Source organism: Anopheles nili, chromosome 3, assembly GCF_943737925.1.
Source record: "Anopheles nili chromosome 3, idAnoNiliSN_F5_01, whole genome shotgun sequence".
In the NCBI taxonomy this organism is placed as follows: Eukaryota; Metazoa; Arthropoda; class Insecta; order Diptera; family Culicidae; genus Anopheles; species Anopheles nili.
Genome location: NC_071292.1, coordinates 63,123,585 through 63,150,718, shown reverse-complemented (window position 1 = coordinate 63,150,718; position 27,134 = coordinate 63,123,585). Strand labels below are relative to the sequence as shown.

The window sequence follows — 27,134 nt, the reverse complement described above, 5'->3', positions numbered from 1 at the left end:
CACCACTGGACTAAAGGGTTCTTGACACGGTTACTTTGATTAAGGGCTGAGAAATCCTAAACCTGCGCAAAATCACGTGCTGGTGTGATCGAGATGCGATCTTAAGCTGCGATCTTAAAGGCTTTAAATGAAACGATATGCCCAAAATGAGCTTGATTCCTGAAGCCGGTGAAAAGGAAACCAGCAGCTTGAAAAAATTACTCGAAACAAACGCCTCTAGCTAACGAAACTCTAGTTTTTCGCTTGTACAACGCTGAACTGGACACTTGCGCTTGCCAAGATCAAATGATTCCTGCCGAAGGAGGTATTTTATTTATACGGCGCGACCGTGTTGCGGTAGCGCTTTCGCCTTTTCGCGCCGTTCGCGTTCGTTCGCCGGACCCGAGAGCTCCCCGAGAGCGGGCGTGCGTGTGTGCTACGGGCTTCCCGATCGAGTGAGAGAGAGAGAGAGTGAGACCATGGGCCTGCTGGGGGTACCAGCTAGAACGCGGGCCCCAAACGACAAGGAAAGCTGCCGACGGGAAAAAGCACCACCAGCTCAGAAGAGAGCAACAGAAACGCATGCAAATGAACACACAAACACGCTCATTCGGCCCCAAATCTCGCTCGGGAAAAAATCTCGGACCTCGGCAAGGGAAAACCCCACCAGAGAGTGGGTCCGTTTCGGGGGGGTTGGTGAGCGACAGAGCGTGCGAATGAAACGGCAAACATATTGGGTTGGGCGTGCAAACGAGACGCGTTGCTTTGATTGGGGAGAGAACGGGAAAATTCAACCGCCAAGTCCCAGCAGCCGTTGTACGAGAGCTGGTGCAAGCGAGATGGCAGAGCGTGTGAGCGAGATGGCGCTGCGGTGCAACAGAAAAACGATGCACACACGTGCATCTTTCGCGCGAGTCGATGGAAAGCCGTGATTTCTGCTTTCCCATGCACGTGGAAGAAGGCGGATGAAAAATCTTCTTTCAAACCAACCGTTGGGGATACGGTTGTGATAGTTGATGCACCGGAAAGGATGCTGTGCAACAAGGATCTCGTTTAAGGAGGCTGCTTTTCGTGTCTTTCTGTCTCTTTCTTTTTTTTACGGCTCCAATCATTTTTATTCCCGCCCAGTTGTGTCATTTTTTAAACGCCTGCTAGCGTCCGTTTGATTGGTGGAACCAAATTATGACCCAGACCGACGCAATTAGCGATGATGGGGCTTTTGGAAGACCTTTTCGAGCGTTTTTCAGTGCCGGTCATTGGACCGTTCCACAAATGTGCTTTGGTCGGTAAGAAAAATTTGAAAATAATCATTTATTGAACAGTTTGTTCTTAGCAGTTAGATTCCAGCTTCAGAATCGTCCTTAATCGAACTATGTTTCCTATATTTTAGCACCTTTCGGAATACGATCCATAGCCATCAAATACATCGCTCCAGCGCACTGCAAACAACCGCTGACGTACAGGCAATCGCTCGTGGCAACCGAAAACTGCCAAAAAAAGAAACCCTCCACCCACATCGGTCGATGATTTTCCCCAAAAAACCAACCCGGGGTGATAATAGGCTCTCGATGGCGATTCCGGACACGTGACACCGTCCCAGACGACCCCGACGGGAATGCTGCAGCCCACGGGCGACGGTTCATATGTTGCTTAATCAAACATGAGCCGGGATATGCATGAGCTCATCGGAGCCCGTGAGAACATCCCCGTTCTTCGCTTTGCAAGCCAAATTCGTCCTGCAACCGTCGCCTATTCCCGCCTATTACACGCCTGTCTAGGCACAAGCTACAAACCCCGGCAAAAAGGGGACCCGGCGGGTGGTCACACTCACCCCACGATCTCTAGGCGGCACAATAACAGGAAGCAGCAAATATTTCATCATCAGCCGCTGCCAATTGCCAGCGCGCGAAAACCTTCCGACGGCTCTCCGGTCGCGATTAGCGCGATTACAATGTTGTGCAGAGATGCTTTTCGCGCGTTTTAAGCCGCATATCCTCAACCGTCGTCTGGCACCCATCCAATTGGCTGGATCCTGGCAAAGGTCCAGCGTTCACGCATGCCACCGGAAGCCGCACTTAACGCACTGAAAGGCGCACTGTCCCGAAATTGGGCTGCCAAAGGCACGCACAATTTTTCAATGCTACCAAATCAAAGCCGCACACCCCTGGTTTTTTGTGCCTCGGTTGTTGATTCGCCCAAATCACTGTGATCCTGCGTGAAGTACGCGACGCACGCTCATCGTCCAAAACCCCCCCAAATAGGATGAACGCTAGCGGAGGTCCAGAGCGGTTCCCTCTCGCGATCGAATCCCGTCAAAATATGCCGCTCGTCTCCAGGTCTGCTGGCCCGCGTTCAAATAGACAAGGGTCTATTAGTCGCCGTCTGCGAGGAGACGACACCGACGCGCGCAACCAACAGCGCGTCTAGGCATGCCTAGACCGACGGCTAGATCCGTCGCGACGCGTTGCGTAGGACCGATCGAGCCCGATCGTACCCCGGCTAGACTCCCATTTCAAGGTTAGCCGGCGAGTTGTGGGTCTGCGACGAGACACCTCGTGGTGGAAGAGGCCGTCATGGCCCTCCATTGCCAACACGAATGCACGTCTTGTGTCTGCCGATCCCTTGGCGCGAGCGCTAGACAACGGCCCGACGGTGGCATTTGTCACTGGCTAGCCATGGGATAGAATTTGCGCCAGCTCCCTAGGCGGTGCGGTTGACCTAGCCCCGTGGCGACAGCGCAGCATAACAGCTCTAATTGGTTGGGGAGCATGCTTCCCCCAAGCGAGTGGCAGTGACCGCGCATATTTTTCTATTAAACCTCATTCTATCAGGAAGGTTGGGTAGGGGGTTGTGGTGGCGGTGTCTAAGAATTTCTCCATTTCGAAGCCGAAAACAAATGCCAAACATTTTTTTTTCTATTCCCAACACTGGGTACGAGTGTTTCAGCGAAACAAGGGGTTCTCCTTCGTGGAACGCATATTCGAATGTGCCTCTCCATTTCAATTGATCCCTGGAAATACAATGTTGTTGCTGCAGTTCAGCTGAAAAAAAAACTCAGTATTCTTTACAGAAGTTTTATCTGTAAAGAACACATGTGCCTGTCTGTGGAAGATGCCGCTTTAGCAGGGCATACCAATTCTGCGATATGCTCCACAGAGTATCTCCAAATTTGATTGTATTTTCAAATCGATCGTATCCTGCAACGCATTCTAGATTTAACGAACTTTTAGATCAACCCACTGCTGGCTTGGTGTGACTCCATCCACCATCCACCCAACCACTCCCAAATCCCTCCAGACTGCCGTCGGACTGTTGCCAGCGACAACAAGGAGTAAAAGAGGCGCACGAGAAAGGCAACAAAAAAAAATCCTCAACACCCGAGTAAATGAAATCGTCAGTCAAAATAAGTTGATAGCAATGAACTCGCCCCGTTCAACAAGTTCACTGACACTGCCTACTAGAGCAGGGAGCTAATAGAAATTGGCCGGTCGATTTGCATAGTTATCACTCGTCAGCCGCCGCGTGTTACGTCTTGCGCCTTATTCATCCCACCCGGACCAGCATGGGCCATCGGCCGGGCCGGGTCTCGTCTGGCTCGGTCGTCGCCCGCACGGACATCCCTTTTCCAACGGCCCACGGTCCTCCAAAACCCGCGCCAGCAAGGAGCCGTCCGTATCTAACGACCTAGGCCTTTCCAGACCGCAAGCCACAGATCAGGCCTCTCTCACCCGCTGGCCATCAGCTAGTTGGTGTAATTTCGTGTTCTATTAGCGTCCAGCAGAGGCAAAGCAATCTCATCCCGTCGCGGTTGACAGAAAATAGCTCCCACCGCTCAGCCCCACGCATGCGAGCTCCCTTTCGGGCGGGATCTAGGATCCAGCGACGGTAACGAAATGAATGAATAAACCGACCATCTTCTCCACCCTGGCACGCAATTTGACGGCAATTTCTACCGGCGAATGGTGCAGCTCACCAAGTACGCTCGACGTGGAGTACCGAGCGTCTCCATTGCACGCTGGGACCGCGGGTACCGCACAATTAATAGCTTTGACATGCGTGTCGCGATCAATGTAAACACAGCCACGAGGGTGGAATGGGGGAGAAGGAGACGGGGGGGGGGGTGTGTGGAAAAGGGGGTGACGGTGAAGACAATCTCCATCGGGTCACGTTGATTGGATTAAATGTCTGCGAACAATCCGTGCGGCGGTTCCCTCAAGTCGTTCGCCCGAGCATCGCAGCGGTCCAATTACAGCACCCTATCCTAGATGCCAGACCTGACTGGTCTCGCGTGCCCTCATTGGAGCGTACATTGTTGCACGGTATGGCGGTTGCAACCTGCTGCCGTGGTTCTAAGTTCCGGTTGTCTACCGTGAGGTTGATTCTCGGCATCAAAGTATGCCCTGAGCTTCTAGACGGATCAATTTGACAGATCTTTTTGGGAGCAATTGCACGCAATAAGGCTGCCATTTTCACATGCTGATCCTTCATTGCATGCTCGATGTCCTGCCGCACGCATGTGCATTTTTAGCGTGTTTTTCTGCGTCGTAGCCCCGGTGGATTATGTAAGCGTACGTCCCGAACGGATAGATGGGCACGCTTTCTGGCAAGTCGAGGACAGAAGGGTATCTACAACTGCTTCTAAATTTGTACTATCGGTCGCGATCAAGACCGATCCCTGTCTAGACGCGAGACAAGCACATGAATATTCACTTTCCGTAGTCGCAAAACAACGATCAACGTCTCCAGCCTGCGAGATGTTTATGTTTTCTGACTTTTTATTTGTATTTTTTTTGTATTTTGAGCGCGATAACAGTACCATCGTACGATCGTCTAGTCGATCGCTGGCTGTCGAAGGTTTGTCTAGTCCTGGGGTACAAACCCCGAGGGAGCTCCAGCATTCGCCACCACCAATTGGCTGGGAAACTCCAACAGCAGGGAGGTGTTTTGACCTCGTAATTCAAATTCGTCCCGGACTCAGCCGGGATCACCTGAGCCGGCGCGGATTAGCAAGTCATCCTCTGGCGGCAGCATAATGTTGTTTGTTTGCAACGGTGTCCCGCGTGGAATGTGAAAATGCGCAATGTGGCACGATAATCTATGCATCGCTTTTCTAGAGTTCAACATTCCTCCTCTAAAGCCGTCCAGTAGGGTCAGCGACGTTTCAGGATCGAGCTAGAACGCTTGTTTTCCTGGTCGAAGATAAGTCAATTACTGCGTAGAGTGTCGTCTCCTCGTGATGGCTGCGTGATTGCAAAATCCAAACCGGTCACCGCGGTGGTTCACCGTTTGTCCTTTTGCGACGCAACATCTGTGCCCGTCACCTTCAGTGAAGGGCTTCGGATTGGGCTCCCCAAAAACTGCGCCGTCCGCGAAATGACGCAAACAGGTTCCAAACCGCAGGTCCGTCCCTTGGTTTGCCCAATTTTGGTGTGCCGACCGCTCCCTGGCCGTGGCCGAGACCCCCAAAAATGGCCCCCAAATCGAGCCATGAATGGCCAAACGTGCAGAAAACGGCAACCATAGGAGACACGGCCTGTGACGTCGGTTGTGATTCAGAAACCGGAAAAACAGCCCCCAAAAACTCACCACCGAAAAAACGCAACCATAACGAGCCAGCGTCCGGATGGAAAGTGAAACGACAACGTGTTTTCTTGTGATGTTTTTATTTGTCCCTCACCCGGGGATGCACATTCGATCGACCGACGTAATAGGGAAATGGTTGTATTTGGGCCTGCCAAAAATCGTGAAACAGCTTCATTTTACACGTACCGGACGTGCCGATTTTCGCGAACCCTGCCAAGACCGGCTGTGGTTTGGTATAACCGGAAATTTTATGCCACTTATGGGCTGGCCGGGTGTGCCGATCAGCACCCAGGGAGAACGCGGACCGTCTGCAAACACTTTTCCGGAAGATTTTAGTCGGTGCTCGAGATGTGTGCTTGTAATTTTGGGCCTTATTACACGTTGCATTGCTTTTGTTTTGGGAGGGATGTTTTCAATGCATTCATTGATGAGGCAGTGTTCTAGTTAACACATCGTCGATGTCAAGGCTTACATGTTACTCTTGCTTATTAATTTATCCAAGCCCACTGAGTGGTAGAAAAACTCCAAACAGCTTCTAAAAGAGCTTAACTTCTTTTCTACAAGATGGAAAAAAAATCAATTTCATTAATGTAAATGTGAATGTATAAGAAGTTTCGCGAATAACGATAATTGTGAAATGAAATGATTTGTCTAGATTTATTTGAGTGTGGTCGCTGATATTACCATGAAATCTTAAACCCATTTCCTCACTATCGACATTTTTTTTCTCACCCACTAAGGCTCAAGCTTGTACTAGGATTCTCGCGATGAAATGACCTAAAGCGGATGCTAACTGGCTCGGGTATCGCTTTCCAAATGCGACCCCAACCGTAGAACTGCGCCATCCTTTTCTCGATACGATCGTCCTTGAAAATCAGATCCCTGTTGGCGCCGTAAGCGATCCAGCGGCGTCATTGCACAGCCTTTTTTTTCCCCCCAAATGCTCCAGCTGCAGTTCCGATTTCCGTTGCACACTCCAATTGGATGCCGCCACACGACGCCACGCCACTAATGGCTAGACATTCCTGGGTGTCATCGGTCGCTTCCGCAATACGATACTCGCCGTTCGCGAGTGCATGCGAGTGCATGAGATTGCACCGCACCTGCTCACACCATCGGTTTACGTCCTGTTGATTGCATAATTTTACGGAACGCAATAAGTTAACTCGGCGTGAATGAAGTTACTTCATCGCTCTCGAGGAATAACAAAAAAAAGCAGCTTCTAAATAAAACTAGCACACGCTTTATCCACACCGAGAGCGCACCAGAGCATGCAAATCGCTAAACACAAATGCATCGCCCTGCATCCACCCAGCAGGAAAGGCTACAATGGGTCGTTCGGAAGAAGCACCAAACCAAGTGGAGACCGATCAGGCGTCCGACGGACAGGGCACGATGGGGGCGCAAAATGCATAAAATGAAAATGCAACCTCATCAGAAAGCTCACCACCCGCTGCCACCGGGTCACCGGTCTAGATCGTCGGACCCTTCCGGCTTCCTGCCAGCTAGGTGTTGCATGCTCCATTACGGCCGGTGCCGGTGTCGGTGCCGGAATGTGCACCTTATCTGCCAGTCGCCGGCAGCACCGGCACCACCTTCTTGGCCAGACGGTTTGCCCTGAGCACCCGAGTCCTGGTGAGGTGAGAGAAAAGATGAAGAAGACCAAAAAAAAACAACAAGCAATGTGTATGTGCTTCTCAGGAACGGCGCGAATAAAATAGACCCGTCTGCGGGCGAACAAACTTGTCCCATCGTCGCCCGGGAGATGCATTTGCATCTCCGCTCAAAATTCGCCTTCGTCCAGGCGAGCTTCCGGTAAGCGGCGAGAAGATGGGTTGGAAAGACCCGCCAAGTCCGCCAGACTTCCCGAGGGCGAGTGCTTGCATAAATGCGCATATGTAACGATGGCAGGATCTGCCCCATTCGGGACGTCACCCAGCCTGTCCTGTCTGGGTTGCATCCTTCCGTGGCCTTATTCGGAGTTGGATCCCAACCGGGACGATCGAGGTTCGATCGAAAGAGACAGAGGCGGATGGAGCTATTTTAACATGTGTCGCATCGAACACGGGACACCTGGCTGTGTTATGCAAAATTGTGATCGCAAACATCGGAGAGTGTTTGCATCGGATGCGTTTTGGAGCATACCAGCAGTAATAGGAGCACCAAAACCCACAACCAAAATGACGATTAAAAACAATACACTTATTGCGTTGCGCCGTGCCCTAAAATGCACCCGCCAGTGGAGCTGGCTTCCGGCGTAAAAGCCTCGCAAACAAACCGCTCGCCTTACAAACGTGACCCAGTCGGGCGGGCGTGAGCTCCGGTGCGCGCCAGGATTATCTTTCCCGCCGTGGCGTAGAAGGGGTCGCCACGAAGTGACACAGTTTGAAATTTTATAAGGAAATGAGACCGAAACCTCCTGGCTGGCTGGGCGAAGGGTGGCTGCTGAGGCGAACGCTGCGACGACGACGACGCAACCAATCGTCAATTTATTTAGAATGCATAGACATCCCCACCCTTTTGCAGGGTGCAGGGGTCTCGGTGATGCTTAGAGGCTTGCTTGCAGCGTCTCGTCTCGGTTGGAGCGGGTTTATTTTATTTTATTTTACTTTTATTGCTTTTGTTATCGTGGCGCGAGACCCGCGCCTTCGTATGTCCTTTTTCGCTGCATTCAGCGCCCCGGTTTTAATGCAGCCACCAGACAGACGGTAATGATTCTGCTTCCAAAGTTGCAGTCCCCCTCCACCACCTGGCACCGCTTTGTAGCCTTCTAGGGAGTGGAAAGGTTTTTTTGCAGCAACGTTCCTTTCGCTCCGTCTCGTGTGCAGCAACCCATTCCCGGTGTGCTTAGAAGCCGCAGCCGTAGGACGAAACGGGAACCAAAAATTCTGTCTCAGTAGGCCAGCGACTGCGAGGCAGGTGGTTGGGTGGGTGAAGGAGGGAAGAAAGAGGGGGTGCACGAATTGCATCGTTCCAATTTCGGCGATGCAACCAGCCCGCGAGCGCTCGTTCCGCCTTTCGATGGTGCGCCTTAAGTCTGGGTTAGGTCTGGGTTTTGTTGATGGTTAGGAGGATGGTTTTTTTTTGCTTCTTTTTGTTAGCATGTCTCTTATTTTACTTCGGCCCGTTTTGCTCGATGCTATTCCGGCTGGCCGCGACCGGGTGCCGTCACAATACATATTGGCGTGTGACATAACTACGGGATCTCGCGTCCGTGTTGGCGATAGTCGACGAAAGACGACCAACTGGCTGTTGTTTATATCAGTTTGACCTACATTACTGGAGGGGAGAAGAAGCGCGATCGAAATTAAGGATCTACTACCCTAGATGAGGGTGATCGTTTCCATGCCAGGGTGGGTTAAAACGAGTCGTTTTCGAATCGCTCACAACGAAGATAAAGAGTGTAATTTAATTACTGATTTGGGATTGTTTATTTGTTGCCCAAGGTATATTGAAGGTTTAATATCCCTCTTTTTTATTGAATGAGAATTTTCTCATACATAATCGACACAAAGCATGCCTCGATTTTCTGAAAATGAGGCACAACATATGATTTAATCACTGCATAAAGGTTATCTGTTAGCATCTATGGCGTAAAACCTTTCAAATATCAAGTAATAAACTGTCACGCTTTTCATTTTTATCTATTATTATTATTGCCTAAATAAAATCAAATTTTTGTATTTTTGATGAAAATCAAACCACCTCCATAGCATCCATCCACACTCGAGACTCAGAACGAGCATCTTGGGGTGGAAATCATCGCCACATTCAGAACACGATCGCAACTCACCTCATCTTGCCAGGCGTCGTGCGAAGCCAGTGGAAGGCGAGAAGAAAAAAAATCGCGAATCTCATTAACATTAACAATTGCAATTGATGTCGTTTGCGTAGCGCGCAGTCGCAACAAATTTATCACGGCCAGACGGAAGCGACAGCCACCGCACCCGGGCTGGACCCACGTCCAAAAACCGGGAAAAAGATGCACCTTAAATGCAGCAGTGAGTGAGGGGGAAAAAAAGACGAGCAAGAAACAAAATGAAGAGCATCCAAAAAAAAAACACCCAACCCCTCTCGGACGGACATGCAATTGCGAATGGGGTGGGAGGGCGAACACACGAAAATGCAACGAAAAGTGATACAGCGAAAAAAAAAACGAGTCCCCATCGCAGCAGCCACCGATAATAACAATAACAACAACAAAAAAAACCAGGCACACACGAAAACGAATCGCCACAAATCAAAACCTCTCGCCCACTTTGGGCGTACAAATTAATTTCGCCTTCGCAGACGACCGCAGTGTTTGGACCGCTGTTTTGGCTACCGAATTGCAGTTGCAGCTGCCCCTTTGGGGTCCTTCGTCGGTCCGCGAACGTCGTCTCGAGTTTCGGACCCACAATACGCCCACCCTTCCGAAAAAGGGCACACCGGTGGGGCTTCGGGACAGACCAGAAAGCCCGAAGGGGCTTCGGAACGAGAACGTACATAAAAATTCATATTTTATTGTTCTGTTACGCTTTCCCAGACATCGCCGCGAGGCCCCCGAGAAAAACCCCAGCACGGCGTGATTGCAGCTGAAAGCCCTCCGGAAGCCAAACGGAAGGTGCTGATGACGTTCGCGAGGCCCGAGTGAAGCAAACATGAAAAACCATAAACATAAGAAAACCGAGATGCAACAACGACAATAACAACGAAAACAAAAAAAAAACGCCACACACTCATAAAAATAAAAGCACATTCACCAAACAAAAACAAACCCACAGCCCAAAGATGAGAGACATACGAGTCTGCCTCGGTGGAGGCTTTCGGGCGAACCTCACGGGCGAAATCACTTAAAACCACCCTCCCATGCACCTCCTCCAGAGAGTGGGGGAAGGGGGGGGGGGGGTGAGGAAGGTGTTTTTCCTCCCCCACCCCCCCCAGTTCGACCCATGTGCTCATTGATTAGGGCCTGGCCACTCGCCGGCCGGCCAGTTTGCTGGCGTTCTTCCTCCTCACTCGGATTGCGCATCCGCGACTGCGTGACTCTCGGTGCACTGTCTCGCTTGCGTAACCACAGTTCTCACCGTTTCACGGCTTGCATCGATGCAACTCCCTCCTTCACATCCACCCCTCCACCCATGTGTGTGTGTGTGTGCGGGATCGCGCGCGCGCGCGCGCGTAACTCGTCAGCCGAGTCCAATAAGTCTGCCAGACAGCCAGACGGTGGTGTCGTTGATTAATCGACGCTCGGACCACGGGGCCCCCAGACTGTCCAGACCTGTCCAGACACCGGAGCGGGCCCTCGACTTTCCTCCCCCACCCCCCATCCCCTCTCCACCCACGGGCCAGACGACGGCGAGCCCACCGCGCCCCGGTCCGGTTTCTTTCGCGCCGTGGCAAACCTTGGCTGCGCGAGTGCGTTCTTGCGCCAGACACGCCGTCGAGCCTCGGGCTGCAGGCCGGTTCCGGGCCACGGATGGAGGCTTCGGTGAAGGAAAAGAGGAGAGGGAGGGGGAAGCGGGGACGCCCATGCTGTGCGCCCTTCTGTGCGTTGCAGCGTCTAGCAACTTTTTCTAACGCCTTTCGATTCGTTTTCCTGTCGCTCGGAAATGTTACACCTCGTGTGTGCGTGCGGCCGTGTGTGTTTGCCCATGTTTTGTTTTATTCTAAGAGCCCGGGAGCCGGGAGTGTAGGGGGCGAGCGGTGTACAGGGCAAGCTAAGAAGGAGGCAAAGGGATCACCAAGATGACGGGCAAGGCGAACACTTTGCATCTCTAATGCAACGCCCGACTCCTCGGCTGTCCGACTGCTACTATTTGCTACAAATTATTGCCTTTTCTGCGCGCGTTCGATGGCTGTGACGAGGAAGCGAGAAAAGTGCAGCGCCCACCCTTGTTACCTGACTCGCCTAAGGAAAACGAACCTTCCGCACCAACGCACGCACCATTTTTGGGACGACCGAAATTTTGGGGACAAAAGCATAACATTATGATGTGTCTGTCTCACGGTGCTACCAAATTTGGTTACTTGTTTCCCACTCCTTCTCGCTCTCTCTCTCTCTCTCTCTCTCTTTGCTTCGTCCCTTCTTCAAGGATCACGACCGCGACCGGGGCGATCTGGGTTGCTGCGATCTTGACCTTCAGCTTGTGCATCCCATCGACGGTTGGGCAATTTCTCCTCATTTATCGCTCCGCACCAATTACAGCTGTCATTAGCGGTCGCGTATCGCAGATGTCCTCCTTCCGCTCTGCCCTTTTCCACACCCCGCCAACCTTGGGAAGGGGGGGGGGGGAAGGGGATCAAAGCAGGAGGAAGGTTGATTTAGATTTTTATATCATCGCGCAAAAGGATAATTTTCGACCGTCGCCACTCAACGCCATCAGTCATTTTATGACCGTGAAAAATATAACTCGAACATGCCATTTGCCCGCCAGACAGACAGGGGACGTTTGAGAGAGAAGGAGGGTACAGTGGGGGGGGGGGTGTGATAATGACAAACGTAGCAAGAGCGAAGACAAGGTGTCGCACTCCCGCGGGCACGGTTTTCCGCCAGACTCGCCGATGTTCACGCGGTTAAGTAATACGCTCGAGGACTGGAGAATCGAAACCACTCGGTCGTTGGCAAATGACACGTCTTGTTGGCATCTCGTTTTACGATCGTCTCGTTACGGAGAAGAACCATCGAGACGGTCAGATGTTGGTGCCCGGTCCTGGTCCATCGTCTCACCGAACAAGACCGATGATGAATTTCAATGATATTCAAAAAAGGCGACGAGCTGAACGCCCAAACCGGCGTGAAGAACGACGCCCTTTCGAAGGCTTCAAACGGTTTTTAAGGGCTTTGGCTGTTCGATCACATACGGTTTATTTATGCACAGCTTATTCCACGTGAAAGATGAGATGATCATGTGATACAGGTCGGTTCGTGACCGATACCTCCCAAAAACCCTAACCAATGCGAATGATTCAAACAGCGATCACTTCCGGGCATTCGTCGTTGGCGGGTTCAAACAGCCCTTCAAAATCCAAAAGCCCGAATGCGTGCAGCAGACGTACGATCACGTAAGCCATCGCACCGTACAACACCAGCAGCAGGCAGCGATGCATTAGCATACGCATCCGATGCCGACGGAGTGACTTCTCGAGCGTACTCCACGGATCCCGCATCAAGTACTGCCGCAAGCCCTTGATCTGATCGTCTAGGAAGTCGTTCCAACAGATCGCTTTCGTGTCACACGGGAAGTACCGCTGATCGTCGGTCGTCATCGTGTCCAACACCTGGCGCATACGCTCCGTCCGGAAACACCACTCGTTGTTGGTGAAGAAGCGTAACACTGCCGAGAAACGGTGCACCTTCTGGTACAGCTTCAGCACCTGCGGCTTTTGGCCACGCAACTTCAGCACGGCATCGAACAGCAGTGCCGGGAGGATATGGTAGAAGATCGACAAGAAGTCCCACACCAGCTCGTACCGGGTTGTGTTGTATGTCGTGATCCACAGGGACTTCTCGAACGGGATGCGATCCTTCCACTCTTCCAGCTGAACCTGGGTTTCACGCCAGCTCACCGGATTCTCGTCGGTAGTGCAGTTGAATACGTTATCCTGATCGCGCCGACCCGCAGAGTACCAGGTGACCGCTAGTGTCGAGTTGATGACCGTGTCAGCCGGCACGATGCTAGCTTTGTAGTCCATGTGGATGTGGAATATCCGCAGGACACCTGTGGCTGCACCGCACACAACCCCGTTGAAGCCGTACAAGTTGTCTGTCCAACCGGCGAACGGGTCTTCTTTGGTTGTAGTTACTGGAAGAGCATGAGAGACATCTCTTAGCGCCGCTCCTTGTAGAGTGCCGGGTAATACCTACTGATGGATGGTCTGATGATCGCCACTGGCAATTTGTTCCTGTACCGTCGAACGATCTCCTCGGAAAGGGACTTCGTGAAAGCGTATGTGTTCGGCCAGGGTTTGATGATTTTCTTAGATAGCATTTCGAAATCGTCTGCATCTTGTTCCTTTTCCGACACTTTGATCAACAGCGTCGGATCAATGGGAGGCTCGTAGAACTTCTCCTCGATCACTCTCAGAACGCAGTGAGAGAAAGCCGTCGAGATGTAGGTGAAAATCTAGGGAAATTTCGTCATAACACAACCGATGCACTCAAACCGATCGCTTTCATTGCTTACCTCGAGCTGGGAGCACTTTTCCGCTATCATCAACATTTCCTGCGTACCGCGAACGTTGGTCTGGACAGACTCCTTGAGTGATTCGTCAAAGCGTACGTCTGCCGCTGCGTGAATGATGATGTTCGTCCGCTCGTAAATGTACGCCAGATCATCGTTGGCGATCCCGACTCCAATCTCACTGATGTCGCCCTGGATGAGCCGAATTTTCGACAAGTACAGCTGCGGATCTTTGGCGTAGTTCACGAACACAGACTCTTTGCCCAGAAGTTGCTCGAGCCGCTCAGTGGGGCTGAGGCCCTTTTTACATCTCAGAATTAGCAGGATCTCTGCCACGTTGCATCTGAAGGTGGTGTGTTGATGAATTTAATCGACGCCATATCCCAACCATTCCACCTGTTTTATGCCACGGACTCACTTGATTAGTTTCTCTATTAGCAGCTTTCCGAGAAACCCGCTTCCACCGGTCAGCAGGACGTGCTTTCCTTCGTAGAAGTCCTTCAGCGGGGAACGGTACGTCCTGAACTCGTCTAAACTTGCCATGATCGCCTGACACTCACCGTGCTCCGACAGACGGTGCTCGTTGACGCACAAAGTGCAACTAGCCGGAATCACTGTACCGGTCTGCAACTGCAGCTGAAGTGCACCGTGACCGATGTTTAAAGTTTAATTATAAGCATACGCCGTTTTTTCCGGATTCGGGTTCATTTACATTTCCTTTTCACACCGCCGTTTGGGGATTTGACGACCACTGAACTTTTTGGCTTCACAAACACTCAGACTGCAGCAGAAACAACCCTCGAGGAAATGTGCATTTGTCAATGACTGTAACGCTGTTCTTATGGTAGTAAAATTAGAAACACATACTGCTTTGCCATGCGATGTGAAGTTCTTTTTTAAAAGATTCAAATACTAATACCTTGTTAGAGACTCTCAAATTCGATATACATAAACTTATCACTAAACCTTATATTCGATGCAATCATAAGAACAACATAATACTCTTGTTACTGGAATTAATGAACTTGTCCAATCTCTTTAGTTTTAATCTATTCTGAAATATACAATTTTTTTATCTCGTTATTGACGTATGTGACCTTAAATCGATCATTTTTTTTTTGTATCAAGCGTTCGCAGAGAGTGTATGAAGGTTCCCCATGGTTAATATATGCCATCATGAATCATTTTAGTAAAATTGAATTCACCAACCTAAAAAACACATTTTACTACAGGTTAACGATCGCCATGCCTTGCGATATCGCTAGTGTATTGCAATTGCTTCTCACACGTCTGTTCTAAACACGTAACGCAATGTACGTCACCATATTCCGGGCTGTGTTTGAGGGTCAAAGCACTGCCAAACCCCAATCCACAAACTACACTTCCGACGAGGCTGATTATCATGCACAACTCCAGCAACAGAGTGACCTCTTTGAACGAGGAAACGAAACGATCGGTTTGTAATTCAGCTCCCATCGAGAGAACGAAAACGAGCGTGAAGAAGTGCGAAACGATGCCTCTGACCTTCGTTCTACTGCATCGCTCTTGACCGCGGTGAGGTACGCCCAATTAAACAAACAATGTTACCCGTTCGCAATTACCAACACATGATTTACGCAATAGAATAAGGTCTTTATTAAGCAACGGTGCGATTACAGTCAAATTTACGCAAATTCCACGCAACCCAGGAACGTCCGCAGATCCGGTACACCAGCGGCTTCCAGAAGACGGAGTGCCACCATGGCGTAAGCTGAATAGATAACTCCGAGCATACACCAGTGGATCACCTGACGTCTCCAGTGGATCCTGAGCGCTTCCTCATTCGTATCCCAAGGTTCCTCTAGCAGATACACTCGGCAGCCAAGGATATGGTTGACCAAGAACTTGCTCCACACGACCGATCGCATGTCACATGGGAAGAGATACCGATCGACGATCGTCATGTCATCCACAACACTGCGCATGCGTGCTGTCGCGAACTTGAACTGGTTGTTGGTGAAGAACCGCAGCACGTCTGAAAACCGATGCACCTTACGGTAGAGCCGCAGGATCTGTGGCTTTTCCCCACGGGCACGCATCATCAGATCGAAGAACACGGCCGGAATGAGATGGTAGAAGATCTGCAGGAAGCTCGCCACGAACTGGTAGCGGGTCGTGTTGTAGGTCGGGATCCATAGTGACTTCTTCACCGCTACGACGCCTCGCTGCGAAAGGCACACGTTTCGGATGTTACCCCACGTCGTGTAGTTTTCATCCATCGTGCAGTTGAACACGTTGTCCTCTTCCGGGTGGTTTGCCGCATGGTAGGCTGCAACAAGCGTCCCGTTGATCACGATATCCGCCGGGATGATGTTCGCCTTGTACTCGTCGTGGATGTGGAAGATCCGCAGTACCCCAGTACCGGCGCCACTCACCACGCCATTAAAGCCGTAAAAGTTGTCTGTCCATCCTTCGATTGGGTCCTTGTAGGTTGTCGTTACTGTGCAATGAAACGATAAGACAGAGAAGCTGTACTATCGGTAGTTTACTTCTCCACTGTAAAGGAAATAGTTACCGATAGAGGGACGCACGATCGCGATCGGTACCTTCGATCGATATTGGCGGACCACTTCTTCAGCAAGAGCTTTTGTGAAGGCGTACGTGTTCGGCCATGGTTCGACTATTTTCTTCGATATAGCCTCGAACTCCGCCAACCTTGGCTCATTCTCAACCAGCTTGATCAATGTCAACGGATCTACATGTGGTGTATAAAACTCCTCCTTCACGTTCGAATGGATGCACTGCGAGAATGCGCTTGAAACGTGCACGAAAATCTGCAATATTGAATATTGTAAGGATTGTCATGTTCTGCGTTAAATATTTCCACTTTTACCTTTAGATTTTCACAGTTTTCAGCGATCTTCAGCAAGTGTTCCGTTCCACGAACGTTCGTTTCCACCGCTTCCTTTAGCGATTCATCGAATCTCACGTCCGCCGCTGAGTGAATAATTATGTGTGCATTTTTGACGACATAATCCAAGTCATCGTTACCAATAGCGAGCCCTGGCTTGCTGACGTCACCCTCGATCACTTTCAGCTTGTCTAGATAGAGGTTTGGTTGCTGCGGGAAATTCACAAACACCGCCTCCTTTTTCAGCAAAGCCTTGAGACGATCCTGTGGGTTGACACCTTTCTTTGAGCGCAAGAGTAGCAAGACTTCCTTCACATCACACCTTTAACAAGGATATCGATACAAAAATGTATAACTCCAGCATGGTACTATCCCCATTTAAGAAAGACTCCTACTTGATTAGCTTTTCGATGAATAGCTTTCCCAAGAATCCACTGCCGCCGGTTAAAAACACAGTTTTACCCTGGTAAAAATCCTTCACCAAGGATTGGTTCGATGCAAACTCCTGTAAGCTCATGTTGCACGCTAGCGGGTGCTGAAATTTCGCTCCAATTGCTTACGCCACGCGCTCCAAATCGTTACTGATAGCTGAACGTACGTAACCGACCAATTTGAAGTGCTCCTGTCCTGTAATTAATTACAAACCTCGGCCGAATTGTAAAAGGTTAGTGCTGGGTGTTTCACAGGTTTGCGGTGCAGTTTGTTTGTGTTCGTTTGCGTATAAATTAGTCCTCTTGAAGGCAGGGCCATTAAAGTAAGCAAAGGGTTCAGTGCATGTTTGAATTTGTCGCACAGCAAAATTGATGGGTGTGCTTTCGAACGTCCCATGTTCGGTTGACGCCTGAATATATGCAATTGGTGAAGCTTGATTAGTTACACAATTGCATGGGATGCACTACCTTTGCATGCAGCTGTAGGGTAGCTTTTATGTTTTATGTAATATGTTGCGAATGAAGTAACAAAAGGGGTGAAAGTGCAGCTAATATTAGCTATAAAACAATAACAAAACGATGTGATTTATACAACAAACCTAATTGAAAAAAATATATGGATATTCGATCCAATTACTGATAATGAACATTGTTAGCTTCAAAAAAATCATTTACGCTCTATTTTCCGTGTACCGTAAGATGCTTCTATTTATTTTCTTAAGTCTTCTGTTCTATGTACATGAAAAAGAAGCACAAGAAATTACACTCGAAACTAAAACTAAACTGAACGGCTTAATCTTAAGCTTTTAATGCCGTTCTCGCCTCAGCAAACCCGCATTATCCACCGTCTCAGTTTGTACAAGTGATCTGACCTTGAGACGTACGCTCGCGAGCGTTTTGCTTAGCTTTTCTAGCAACTAGATCCCCATCCCGACGTATACTGGGTACTAGCGTCGTTTGCATCACCTAGAATACGAGCATCCCGACCGCCTTACAGAGGTAGAAAACGAGAAGGGCCCACAACGAGTAGTACGCCGCCAGGATGAAGTAGTGCACTATCCGCATCTGCTTGTGACGTTTGATCGCTTCGTCCAGATTCTCCAGCGGCTCGTTGGCAATATGCTTGCGAAGACCATGAATGTACGTCCAGAAGTAGTCGGCCCATTCGATCTTCTTGATGTTGCACGGGAACATGATCTGATCGTCGGGTGATAGCCTGTAAAAAGGATGTCAGTTGTAATTATTCGATCGCTTTACCAAACCGACGAAGTAGAAAGCTCTTACTTGTCTCTCAGGGATTTCATATTATCATTCTCGAATGACCACCGACCGTTGGCGAAGTAAGCAATAACCGTTGCGAACTTATGCACCTTTCGATAAAGGTCCATAACTCTACGGGTAGGAAGCAGAATAGTTTATACGGATTGCAGATCTGCAACTATCGATCACACTAATCAAATACACACCTCGGAGTACGTCGAATAACTCGCAGATATGTGTCAATCAACAGTGCCGGCAGCAGGTGATAGATCAGCTTGTAAAACTCGTACAAATACTTGTTCGTCGTCGTGTTGTGGCACACCACCCAAAGCGACTTTTTCGGTGGACAATGTTTACCAACTTCGATCGATAGCTCGTAGATTTTTTCTATCGAAACGGAAATGAAATCCACAAAAAATGTGAAGAAACTTTAAAATGTTCTCAACGCCCGTAACCAGACCGGAACTTACGGTACGAGATGGGGTTGTCGTTTCCGGTGACACAGTTGTAAATTTTCGTCCGGGGCTTAGCCACCTCCTTGGGCTCCCCGTTCGCCTTCGCCTCCGGCAGAGGCCGATCGTGTTTCCTAAGGTGATGATAGATAAAACTGTCTCGTCAAAAAAAGGCGAACAAACTTCAGTGCTTTTGCGGCCCCGCGTGTCGCGGTATGGTGTGCGAAAGGTTTACCGTTCCACGTAGGTCTGCCATCCGGCGGCTAGGACCGCATTCACGACAATGTCCGCCGGTATTATGTCCGCCTTGTTGTTGTCATCCACGTGCATGATGCGGATGATACCGAGCGCGATGCCTGCGATCACTCCGTTCAGCCCGTAGATGTTGTCCGTCCATCCACTGATTGGTTCCTCGTTGGTCGCGATCACTGTGTAAAGGTAACGTGCAACGTTAACTCGTCGACTCTACACTAAAGGTGCACAGAATCAGCTTACCGATCGATGGTCGAACCACGGCAATTGGGAGCAGTTCACCATACTGCCGGACGACGTCCTCCGTGAGCGCCTTCGTGTAGACGTAGGTGTTCGGCCAGGGATGTATGAAATCGTTCACCGTCTTATTGATGTGCTCCTCGAACCGCTCGTCCATGGCTTCGACCAGCTGGATCATCTTCTCCGGCTCAGACGGCGGTGTATAGAACTGCTCCTTGATCAACCCCTGGGGACAGTTTGAGTACGCCGTTGAGATGTACACGAACAGCTCCAAGTTGACGATCTTCTCAGCGATACGCAGCAGATCACGCGTTCCACGCACGTTCACTTCGATCGCTTTCTTAAGCGCCTGATCGAAACGCACGTCCGAGGCTGCATGCAGCACTATCTGCGCGTTGTTGATGATGTACTCGATCGATTCATCCGACAACCCCAGCGAGGGATACTGCAGGTCCGCATCAACCAACTTGACACGCTCGATGAACGTCGGGTAGTCTTTCTTCAGGTTCATGAACACGATGCTGCTGAACAGATCGTCGCAACGCTCCTGTACCGTTTTGCCCTTCTTTGGCCTCGAAAGCAGGATGATCTGTCGTACGTTGATTCTGGGGAAAAGGAAAATGAAAAAGGTACACGGCTATAGCACAGGTTTAGGTACGATCGATCGTCTGGAGCATGGCTAGCCTAGCTCAGGGAGCGACACTCATCGATCCAGCATTACGACACAATACAGCGGACAGGATTGCTTCGATGTTGAATGCTAATCGTTGCATACCGTAACCGACAGCGCCACGCTGTATACGACGATCCGGATCCGGAGTCAATTATCAATTCTAATTCGGAATTAGAACTCGACGCGAGACAGCCACATGGTGGTTCTAGAACCACGTAGGGTCGCCTGGCGTTCGGTTCGGTTCAACTTGACACTAGTGCGTTTGAACTTCACCTCCAACGTTGTAACGCATCGTTATACCATCGCTCCAGTTCGTTCCAGTCCACCCAAAAGGAAACGCCTATCGCCTAGACACCAACTGGACGATGACACCGGTTCCCTAGCCGTTACGGCGATCGTGCAAATAACCAAACAAAACACCACTACCTCATTCATTGGCATCGTGAGTAAGCAATTCAGTTCGGTGCTCTTTCCCGATTGTTCACTGCCCAAGCAAAAAAAAACTCACGACGAAAATGGCTTAAGCAGGTTCACGGTTCTTTGTTTTTTGTTGCTTCGACACTCAATTCTATAGGACAATTACATTTTTCTACATACGAAACACTTCGCAACAATAGCAACCTTATGTGCGTCAGCTAAGAGGTGCGGCAGTGAGACGATCTTATTGGTAACCTTCGCTGCCGTTTCGGTCAGGAAATGTTGATGCTCCCAAATAAACCGGTTAGCAGTAATGAGTTGAATAAGGAAATTGAAAAAAAAATCAAACAAACATTATTGCAATACTCATCTCATCCTGTGTGTAACTTTCCCATTCTGATCGAGGAAGAGCGTTTACCTACGAGATAAAAAAAAGCACATCACACGCCATGTTGTCCCATCCAATGAAGCTGAAACAGGCGTTTCTGATGCAATGGCTGCACTGATGAACGCGGAAATAAAGGATATTTTTTACCTTTAGTAACTACAATCACCCCAATCGCTGTATCATCTTCATTATTTGCACATTTATCCACCGTGAAAGGCGCTCACAATTCTGCTCGAAATGTCAACGCAACGATGCGTCGATTATCTCCTACAGATCGCTGCCTTGCAAGGATTGCATAAAGTAATTTTCTGGCTCGGAATAGTCAAGCGAGTTTTGCAAAACCTGTTCAACGGGAGCTAATTGACATTCTATCCTAATCGGTGCGGCAAGTTGCGCACAGCTTGCCATGTCTCCATCGAGTGCCCAACAGGAGATGTTCGTCGTAAAATTGTACAGAAGTTGATGTGAGAACATTCTAACACGAGCTAACTATGCCAGTGGTTCTCTTTTTCTTCACGAGCTCCAAGAAGGCTGCCGATTCGAGTGGATAAGTGCACGCGTCCATGAGCCTTCTTGAGCCACATTAGGCGAATTGCGCGTTAAATCTTCATAGGCGCTGCTGGGTTGCGATTGTTTTCGATATTTCCTTTGCGCTAGCAGTACTTCACTTAACGGTCGGCTCGCCTACTTGATGCGTGTTTCTTTACACTGCTCATAGACATCCATAGTGTTTGGCAAGCAGGAAAAAAAGCACCTTACTGCCAACAAGGTTGTTTCAAGTTCAAGCGATCGAAATTTATCGATTTTCGATACTTCCTAATGATGCGCAAAAAAATCCCAACAATTTGAGAGAGATGTTTCCTATTCACCACTGCACCAGGATGTGTTTTTTTCTTTCATCGTAGCCTTGACTGATGAGTAGAGGTCATAGAACCAACGGCTGAATAAACAGCATGATCACGAAGCAAAGCTTTCTGAGTAATCATAGCGTACTTTCGCAATGTCCCGAAATATTACTTGTTTGTCAGACAAATTGCCATCGCATTTCGTGCTTTCGGTACCCATCTCGCGAATATGCCGCACCTGCACGAGGTTAACGTCCCAATCTTCACCATGTACGTGATTTCCGATCATACGACCGATTCAACGTGCGGAGATGATCTGATGTTGCTGATATTCCCACGACACTAAACAGCAATAGAAATGGCAGCTGTATTTGCACGTCCATTTAGCACGGTGCTATCATACCTCATCCGTCTACGAACCAGCGGATGCATTGTATTTACGATCGTTAGAATTATCGTCCACTTATTAGGTTGCGAACCCAACCCGGGAGATCGTGTTCGTCATCTCTAGGCGACAACACGGCAAGACCATTGCATTCTGCTTTCCACCACCCAGCAGTGACGCTCGAACGTCTTAATCACTGGGGAAATATCAATTCCTACCTTCACTTTCTTCCCAACCGCCCCTTTCGAGCGCCGTTTGTGAACAGCTTGCTGTGTTTTCTGCGAATAAAATCAGCGAACAGACAACAGCTCGTGACGTCGATCGAGTAACACCTGCACGCCAGTTGCAGCTACCACCAGTGAGATATTACATCGCGGTGGCTGTAAGCCGGTGCACAAACAACAACCCACCCATTACACCGTCAATCGGCTGCCGTGGCCTGCCACCGATCCGGTAGGCAGAGTCGTTTCGATTGCAAATCGACTTTCCCGTTTTGTCAACCGCGTTCGCTTTACGTCGAGGCCGCGTGTGAATAATTAATGGCGAACAAAATGGGGTGGGACCCAGTAGGGGCTCGATTGAAGGGACGGGTCCCTGATTCAGAACGATAGGTCGCTCTAGTTCCCGGTACTTACCGCAGAAGCTTCTCGATGAGGAGGCGCCCGATGAAGCCGGTTCCGCCCGTGATTAGGACGCACTTATCCCGGTAGAACTCCATCACCGGCGTGGTCGTAATTTTGCGTTCCTCCGTCATCGTCAGCTCGTTGTTGTGGCCCATTTCTTCGTTTGCACGAGCGTCCGTAGCGTGCATCCTTGTGCTTAACGTTTCCCGTAAGGATCCTTTATCTCCAGATGCCTGCTCCTAGCCAACAGGTACACTCTTGAAGGAGAATGAAACAACGAAAAGAAAATAGATGCAATGAAACCAGCCGACGGTTATTTTAAATTCACTTTCCCTTCAGCGATTACTAGCCCTTTAGCGATCCACGTTCATTCACATTTGTCACACCCGACTAATGTCACCGACGAACTCGTCGTTGGTGGCATTTTTCGCTTTATTCAAATGCAAGCTACCTCTACAATTAAAGGCGACCGCGACGGAAATCGGTGATGGATAGCTTTCGCTTTTCATTTATCGTATGGCGTGCCTAACGAGGTTCACAACACTTGCGTCGTGTTGGAACGGAAACAACTATTGCAACTAGTTAGCGTGTTAAAAAGGTTCCAATGAGGTGTAATCGTTACCATAAAATGTATTGAAAATTGGACACCTTTTTGGTATATAATGGCCAGATATATCCTTCTGATTACAGTCTTCCTTTTTCAATCATATAAGTCTTGACACTGATGTAAAATATTGACCAATATCTTCGAAGGAGCCATCTACATGATCAAACAGAGACGAACTTAAAGCACTCCGTTTATTATTTACGCTTTCACGGCGTGCAGCTTTTTCTCAAATATCCATGCATACGATCACTTGCATAAGTCTCCTGCCACTCATCTCCTGCAGACGAACGCAACGGTCTCTTTTTTTAAAAACCACATGGGTTTTGCGCAAATTCAGACTATTTTACCACCAAAATCCCATGCTCCCATTTCATTATTCCATTCGCGTACGGTTCAACCTTTTCTCTACCTTTGAAGCTCTTTGCGCTGGTATTCACGATCAACGGTCACGGAATTGCACCCGATCACGCTCGTTTACAACCACCGATCGGTGGATTCCGGAAGCCGCGATCGCACAGTACTGTACTGCAGGAGTGAGGATCACGCGAAAATTGCGTCCGCACGGTTCGAGCTGATTCACAAAACTAGCTCCAGCTGAGAAGTAATTTCATTTTTCACCCTTACTGGAAACCTGCGCGCCTCCTTCGCGAGTGCCCGCTCCTCAATCGCAACCCCCCTGTATGCCGTTCCTATGCTCCCGAGCTGTAGCAAACACCGCGAACACACGTGTGCTCGTATGGGTACGTCTGTTTGCGGTGCGTGCCCATGTAAGCACCGCACAATTACGTCGCTTGATGTACGGCTTTGCGTGTGTGCTTTTCAGACAAGCAAGAACGCCTGTCCGTGGATGACCCACTCAAACCGTGGCACTTGACATAGCGCCATAAGCTCTGCACGAACGGACAGCTTCCTCACGCCGACTGGTGAGATTTTGACGATTTTCCAAACCACCATGCGGAGCTTTTCAACATCTTCACGTGAAGCACATGGTTCGCGTGAAAATGCGGACAAAATGTCACACGGTCCTAAGGTGGGTGAAAAAACATGCACACCCATTAGGAAATGCTTTCAATCGACAAGTGAGAAAATTGCTGACCAATGACTACGTCAGTGCTCCCGGCGATGATCGAGCACTGGTGGTTGATCCTGCCCCCAACCGAGCCATGTCACTGAGCCTGGCTTTCGATACGCCCTCGGTGAATGACGTAAATAAACTCCAACATCATGTTGCTTCGCTTCTGTCGCCACTCACGTTGTTGGTGAAGTGTTTCTAATACGGTGACGGGAAACCAGGAAGAATTCAGACCACCATTTGCCAGCTCGCTTAGTGACCATTCCCCTATCGGTGCCATGTACATTGTAACCCGTAGAGAGTGAACTATTACGTCGCATTATGCGACTTAGCTAGGCGTAAGACTTTGTGTTTACTGTTGTTTATTCAGCAGAAATGAAAGAAACCGAGAAAAAGGTGACTATCAGTAGTAGCTAAGCAGTTTTCACCATACCTTTATTGGAGTAATCCACGGCTTTGTTTCGAGGCTTCAAAAGCTCTCAGTGTTCAATCACCTACGATCACGGGATTTCCCGCGCGGAAAAAACGCATTTCTAGTATTCTGCGGGCTTATACCATTTCCAGGCACGTTCTCAACTATTCCACCACCGAATGACCGCCGGAATGCAACCGGATTTTACGCATCCGTGCTTGCTACGCAGCTCCCATGATCAACAGCTGGCAAACGTCAACCTCCTCAAACAGCTTTATGTGGCGGGGAACTTAAATGCGATTAAAATCAACTATTAACTCCGCGAACGAGCAACGACGTGCTCAACATGGTCTGGTCCCGCACAAACCGCACGAATTCCCACGGTTGAGTTGAAATGAGAGTTGAACGCCTTCCAGAATGATCAATGCACATGTCATTCCCTCGGCAAGCTGCATGTTGCATACGGAGCTTGCAAACGAGAACAATATCGCTGTCGGGAGCTCCCAACTGTTGCGGTTTCAAAACCAGCCCTGAGTAGGATCTCTATCCGGTGTGATTCATGTCGGAAATTTTAGGAACTGCTAGCGTGGATTATGAGAATTTAACTGACTAAAGCACCACCACAACAAAGGATCATGTTTCACTCACCGATCGAGCACGAGACACTCATTACATCCCCGTTAGACTGGCTTGCGAGGCTTCACACGACTCAAGCACCTTCCAACACCAACTAATGGAGGTCGGAAGCCACCCACTCGCACGCTCGTTAGGCTTATCACGCATAAGAGCTCACATCTCGTCAGCTCTAGTTAGTGCTCCCAGATCAGGAAGTAAGCTACACCAACGGCGACCCTTGACTCGACGGCTTCTTCCATCAATCAGCCACCTCTGGGAATGGAGAGGGCAATTAATCACTAATTAACAAACAAACGCCGTTAATCTATCACCCGGTGATCGTGCGACAAGGTGTAAGCGTGTGAGACGATGCCCCGTGGCATTATTGTGCGTGATCGGACACACACGCCCTGTCCGTTACAACGGATCTTACACCGAGGCCGCAAGGACACACAGGGTGGCGCTGAACTTGAAAGCTTAAAGCATGCCACAAACGGACAGCTGCCTGTGTTTTACGATCGAGCACCGTTGTAAGTGCGGGTGATTATAGTTCTTGGTCAATTTGGGCACTTCCTGTTTGAAACAACGTACAGCTTAGCCATTCGACTCACGGTTCATGTCGGGTGAGACACGTGCGGCTTTTTAAAAGGACCTGTTTTAGAATCATCTCAGCATGGTTAGAACGCAGGCCACTGGATCCAAATCAAATGGTTACGAATATAACCATCTAATGCGTCTCGTTATCTACTCCACCGTAGTTAGAGTAAACAAAATTTTACCTTCAATCGCGTGCTCGACCCGTTTCGAGTAGCATATGGGCAGAGAACGAGCGCACACACAAAAAAAAGCTCCACCGAACGCTTTCGGTTTTGCGTATTTGACTGCGTGATGACGCGCATGTGGAGATTATTATTTACCCACCGATCAATTTGCCCGTTTACAGACAATTTGTACCTCTGGTTGTGCTGCTTGCGTTGCTAGCGAGAAGCGGGAGAAAAAGGGTTTCCTCCTAGCCACCTTCCTCGACACCTTGTGCGATCGAACCCATCATAGCCCGTGTCGAAACGTGACCACGTTGCTGGCGTTTGGCGAGAGGTGAAGCAAACGTCTCAAGAGGACATGGGCAACAAAAAACGGTTTGCAAGAATTCTGGCACTTCTGCTTCGGTTCGGTTGTGAGTGAGCAGAATCCACCACGGAATGACGTCTACCTCCTGTAAATCCGCTGAACGGCAATGGCCTGCTGCAAACGCCACCTCAGTACACGAACAATTACACCCAACACAACCCGGACGTGCGAGTGGTCGAGGTTCTTCTGTCGCAGTAACGTTTGACCAGGCGTATCAGCTCGCAAATTGAACGTCCGAGCGACGTGATCGTTCGCAAACACCACAAGACTGGCTGCAGATGGTCAGCTAGACGCTGTTGTCCACTCGACCTGTGAGTCTGTGAGTTAGGCCGTCGAAAAAGGTAAAAAACTCTCGGCTGTATCCAAATCTGAGCTCCTCAAACACAAACACTCGTTTTGCTCCTTTCGCAGGGATGCTTTCAAAGCGCGCGCGCGCGGAAACGAACGAACTTTGCACTGCTCAAAACAAACACACACGAGCACTTTACCGTCTGGGCGGTCAGTGCTTTTTTGTGGCTGTTTTTTTTCTTCTCTGTGTGCTGCCGAATTCGGCCCTGACCATCAACTGGTCGGCTAATTGTGCACCGATGCCGATTGCCCTCTGGCAATGGATGCTGGGTGGCTTCTGCAATTATCTGCATTACCGCACGGTGAAGGCTGGAAACCGATCGAAGATGTTGGCTGAATTTCACTTTGATGCAGCCTCGATCAAGATGGCCC

General features: G+C 49.6%; 3 protein-coding genes across 3 annotated transcripts; all 3 read right to left on the bottom strand.

The window, feature by feature from the left end:
• Nucleotides 1-12,510: 12,510 nt before the first annotated feature.
• Nucleotides 12,511-14,267, bottom strand: LOC128724793 (fatty acyl-CoA reductase wat-like). Its single transcript, XM_053818514.1, has 4 exons — nucleotides 14,143-14,267; nucleotides 13,728-14,067; nucleotides 13,409-13,667; nucleotides 12,511-13,346 (listed from the first exon to the last, which is right to left on the bottom strand). The coding sequence occupies exons 1-4, from the start codon at nucleotides 14,265-14,267 to the stop codon at nucleotides 12,511-12,513; spliced, it is 1,560 nt and encodes a 519-aa protein (XP_053674489.1).
• Nucleotides 14,268-15,388: 1,121 nt separating this feature from the next.
• On the bottom strand, nucleotides 15,389-17,131 carry LOC128724792 (fatty acyl-CoA reductase wat-like). Its single transcript, XM_053818513.1, has 4 exons — nucleotides 17,010-17,131; nucleotides 16,597-16,936; nucleotides 16,279-16,537; nucleotides 15,389-16,203 (listed from the first exon to the last, which is right to left on the bottom strand). The coding sequence occupies exons 1-4, from the start codon at nucleotides 17,129-17,131 to the stop codon at nucleotides 15,389-15,391; spliced, it is 1,536 nt and encodes a 511-aa protein (XP_053674488.1).
• A 601-nt stretch (nucleotides 17,132-17,732) lies between these two features.
• On the bottom strand, nucleotides 17,733-23,681 carry LOC128722515 (fatty acyl-CoA reductase wat-like). The gene is made up of 8 exons (XM_053816184.1): nucleotides 23,597-23,681; nucleotides 22,593-22,837; nucleotides 19,253-19,854; nucleotides 18,993-19,185; nucleotides 18,776-18,891; nucleotides 18,512-18,692; nucleotides 18,330-18,437; nucleotides 17,733-18,261 (listed from the first exon to the last, which is right to left on the bottom strand). Exons 2-8 carry the CDS (start codon nucleotides 22,766-22,768, stop codon nucleotides 18,012-18,014), a joined length of 1,626 nt encoding a protein of 541 aa, XP_053672159.1. The 5' UTR covers nucleotides 22,769-22,837; nucleotides 23,597-23,681; the 3' UTR covers nucleotides 17,733-18,011.
• Between the last annotated feature and the right edge of the window lie 3,453 nt (nucleotides 23,682-27,134).

What these genes read in the sequence shown, in the direction of transcription:
- LOC128724793 (XM_053818514.1), bottom strand. Translation starts at nt 14,267, where the DNA reads ATGGCAAGTTTAGACGAGTTCAGGACGTACCGTTCCCCGCTGAAGGAC. An exon ending in CTAATAGAGAAACTAATCAA is followed by an intron (nt 14,068 to 14,142) that starts GTGAGTCCGTGG and finishes CACCACCTTCAG; the next exon opens with ATGCAACGTGGCAGAGATCC. An exon ending in AAAAGTGCTCCCAGCTCGAG is followed by an intron (nt 13,668 to 13,727) that starts GTAAGCAATGAA and finishes AAATTTCCCTAG; the next exon opens with ATTTTCACCTACATCTCGAC.
- LOC128724792 (XM_053818513.1), bottom strand. Translation starts at nt 17,131, where the DNA reads ATGAGCTTACAGGAGTTTGCATCGAACCAATCCTTGGTGAAGGATTTT. An exon ending in AAAACTGTGAAAATCTAAAG is followed by an intron (nt 16,538 to 16,596) that starts GTAAAAGTGGAA and finishes TCAATATTGCAG; the next exon opens with ATTTTCGTGCACGTTTCAAG. An exon ending in GATCGTGCGTCCCTCTATCG is followed by an intron (nt 16,204 to 16,278) that starts GTAACTATTTCC and finishes TTCATTGCACAG; the next exon opens with TAACGACAACCTACAAGGAC.
- LOC128722515 (XM_053816184.1), bottom strand. Translation starts at nt 22,768, where the DNA reads ATGCACGCTACGGACGCTCGTGCAAACGAAGAAATGGGCCACAACAAC. An exon ending in CGTGGTTCGACCATCGATCG is followed by an intron (nt 19,186 to 19,252) that starts GTAAGCTGATTC and finishes ACCTTTACACAG; the next exon opens with TGATCGCGACCAACGAGGAA. An exon ending in ATGAAATCCCTGAGAGACAA is followed by an intron (nt 18,262 to 18,329) that starts GTAAGAGCTTTC and finishes TCCTTTTTACAG; the next exon opens with GCTATCACCCGACGATCAGA.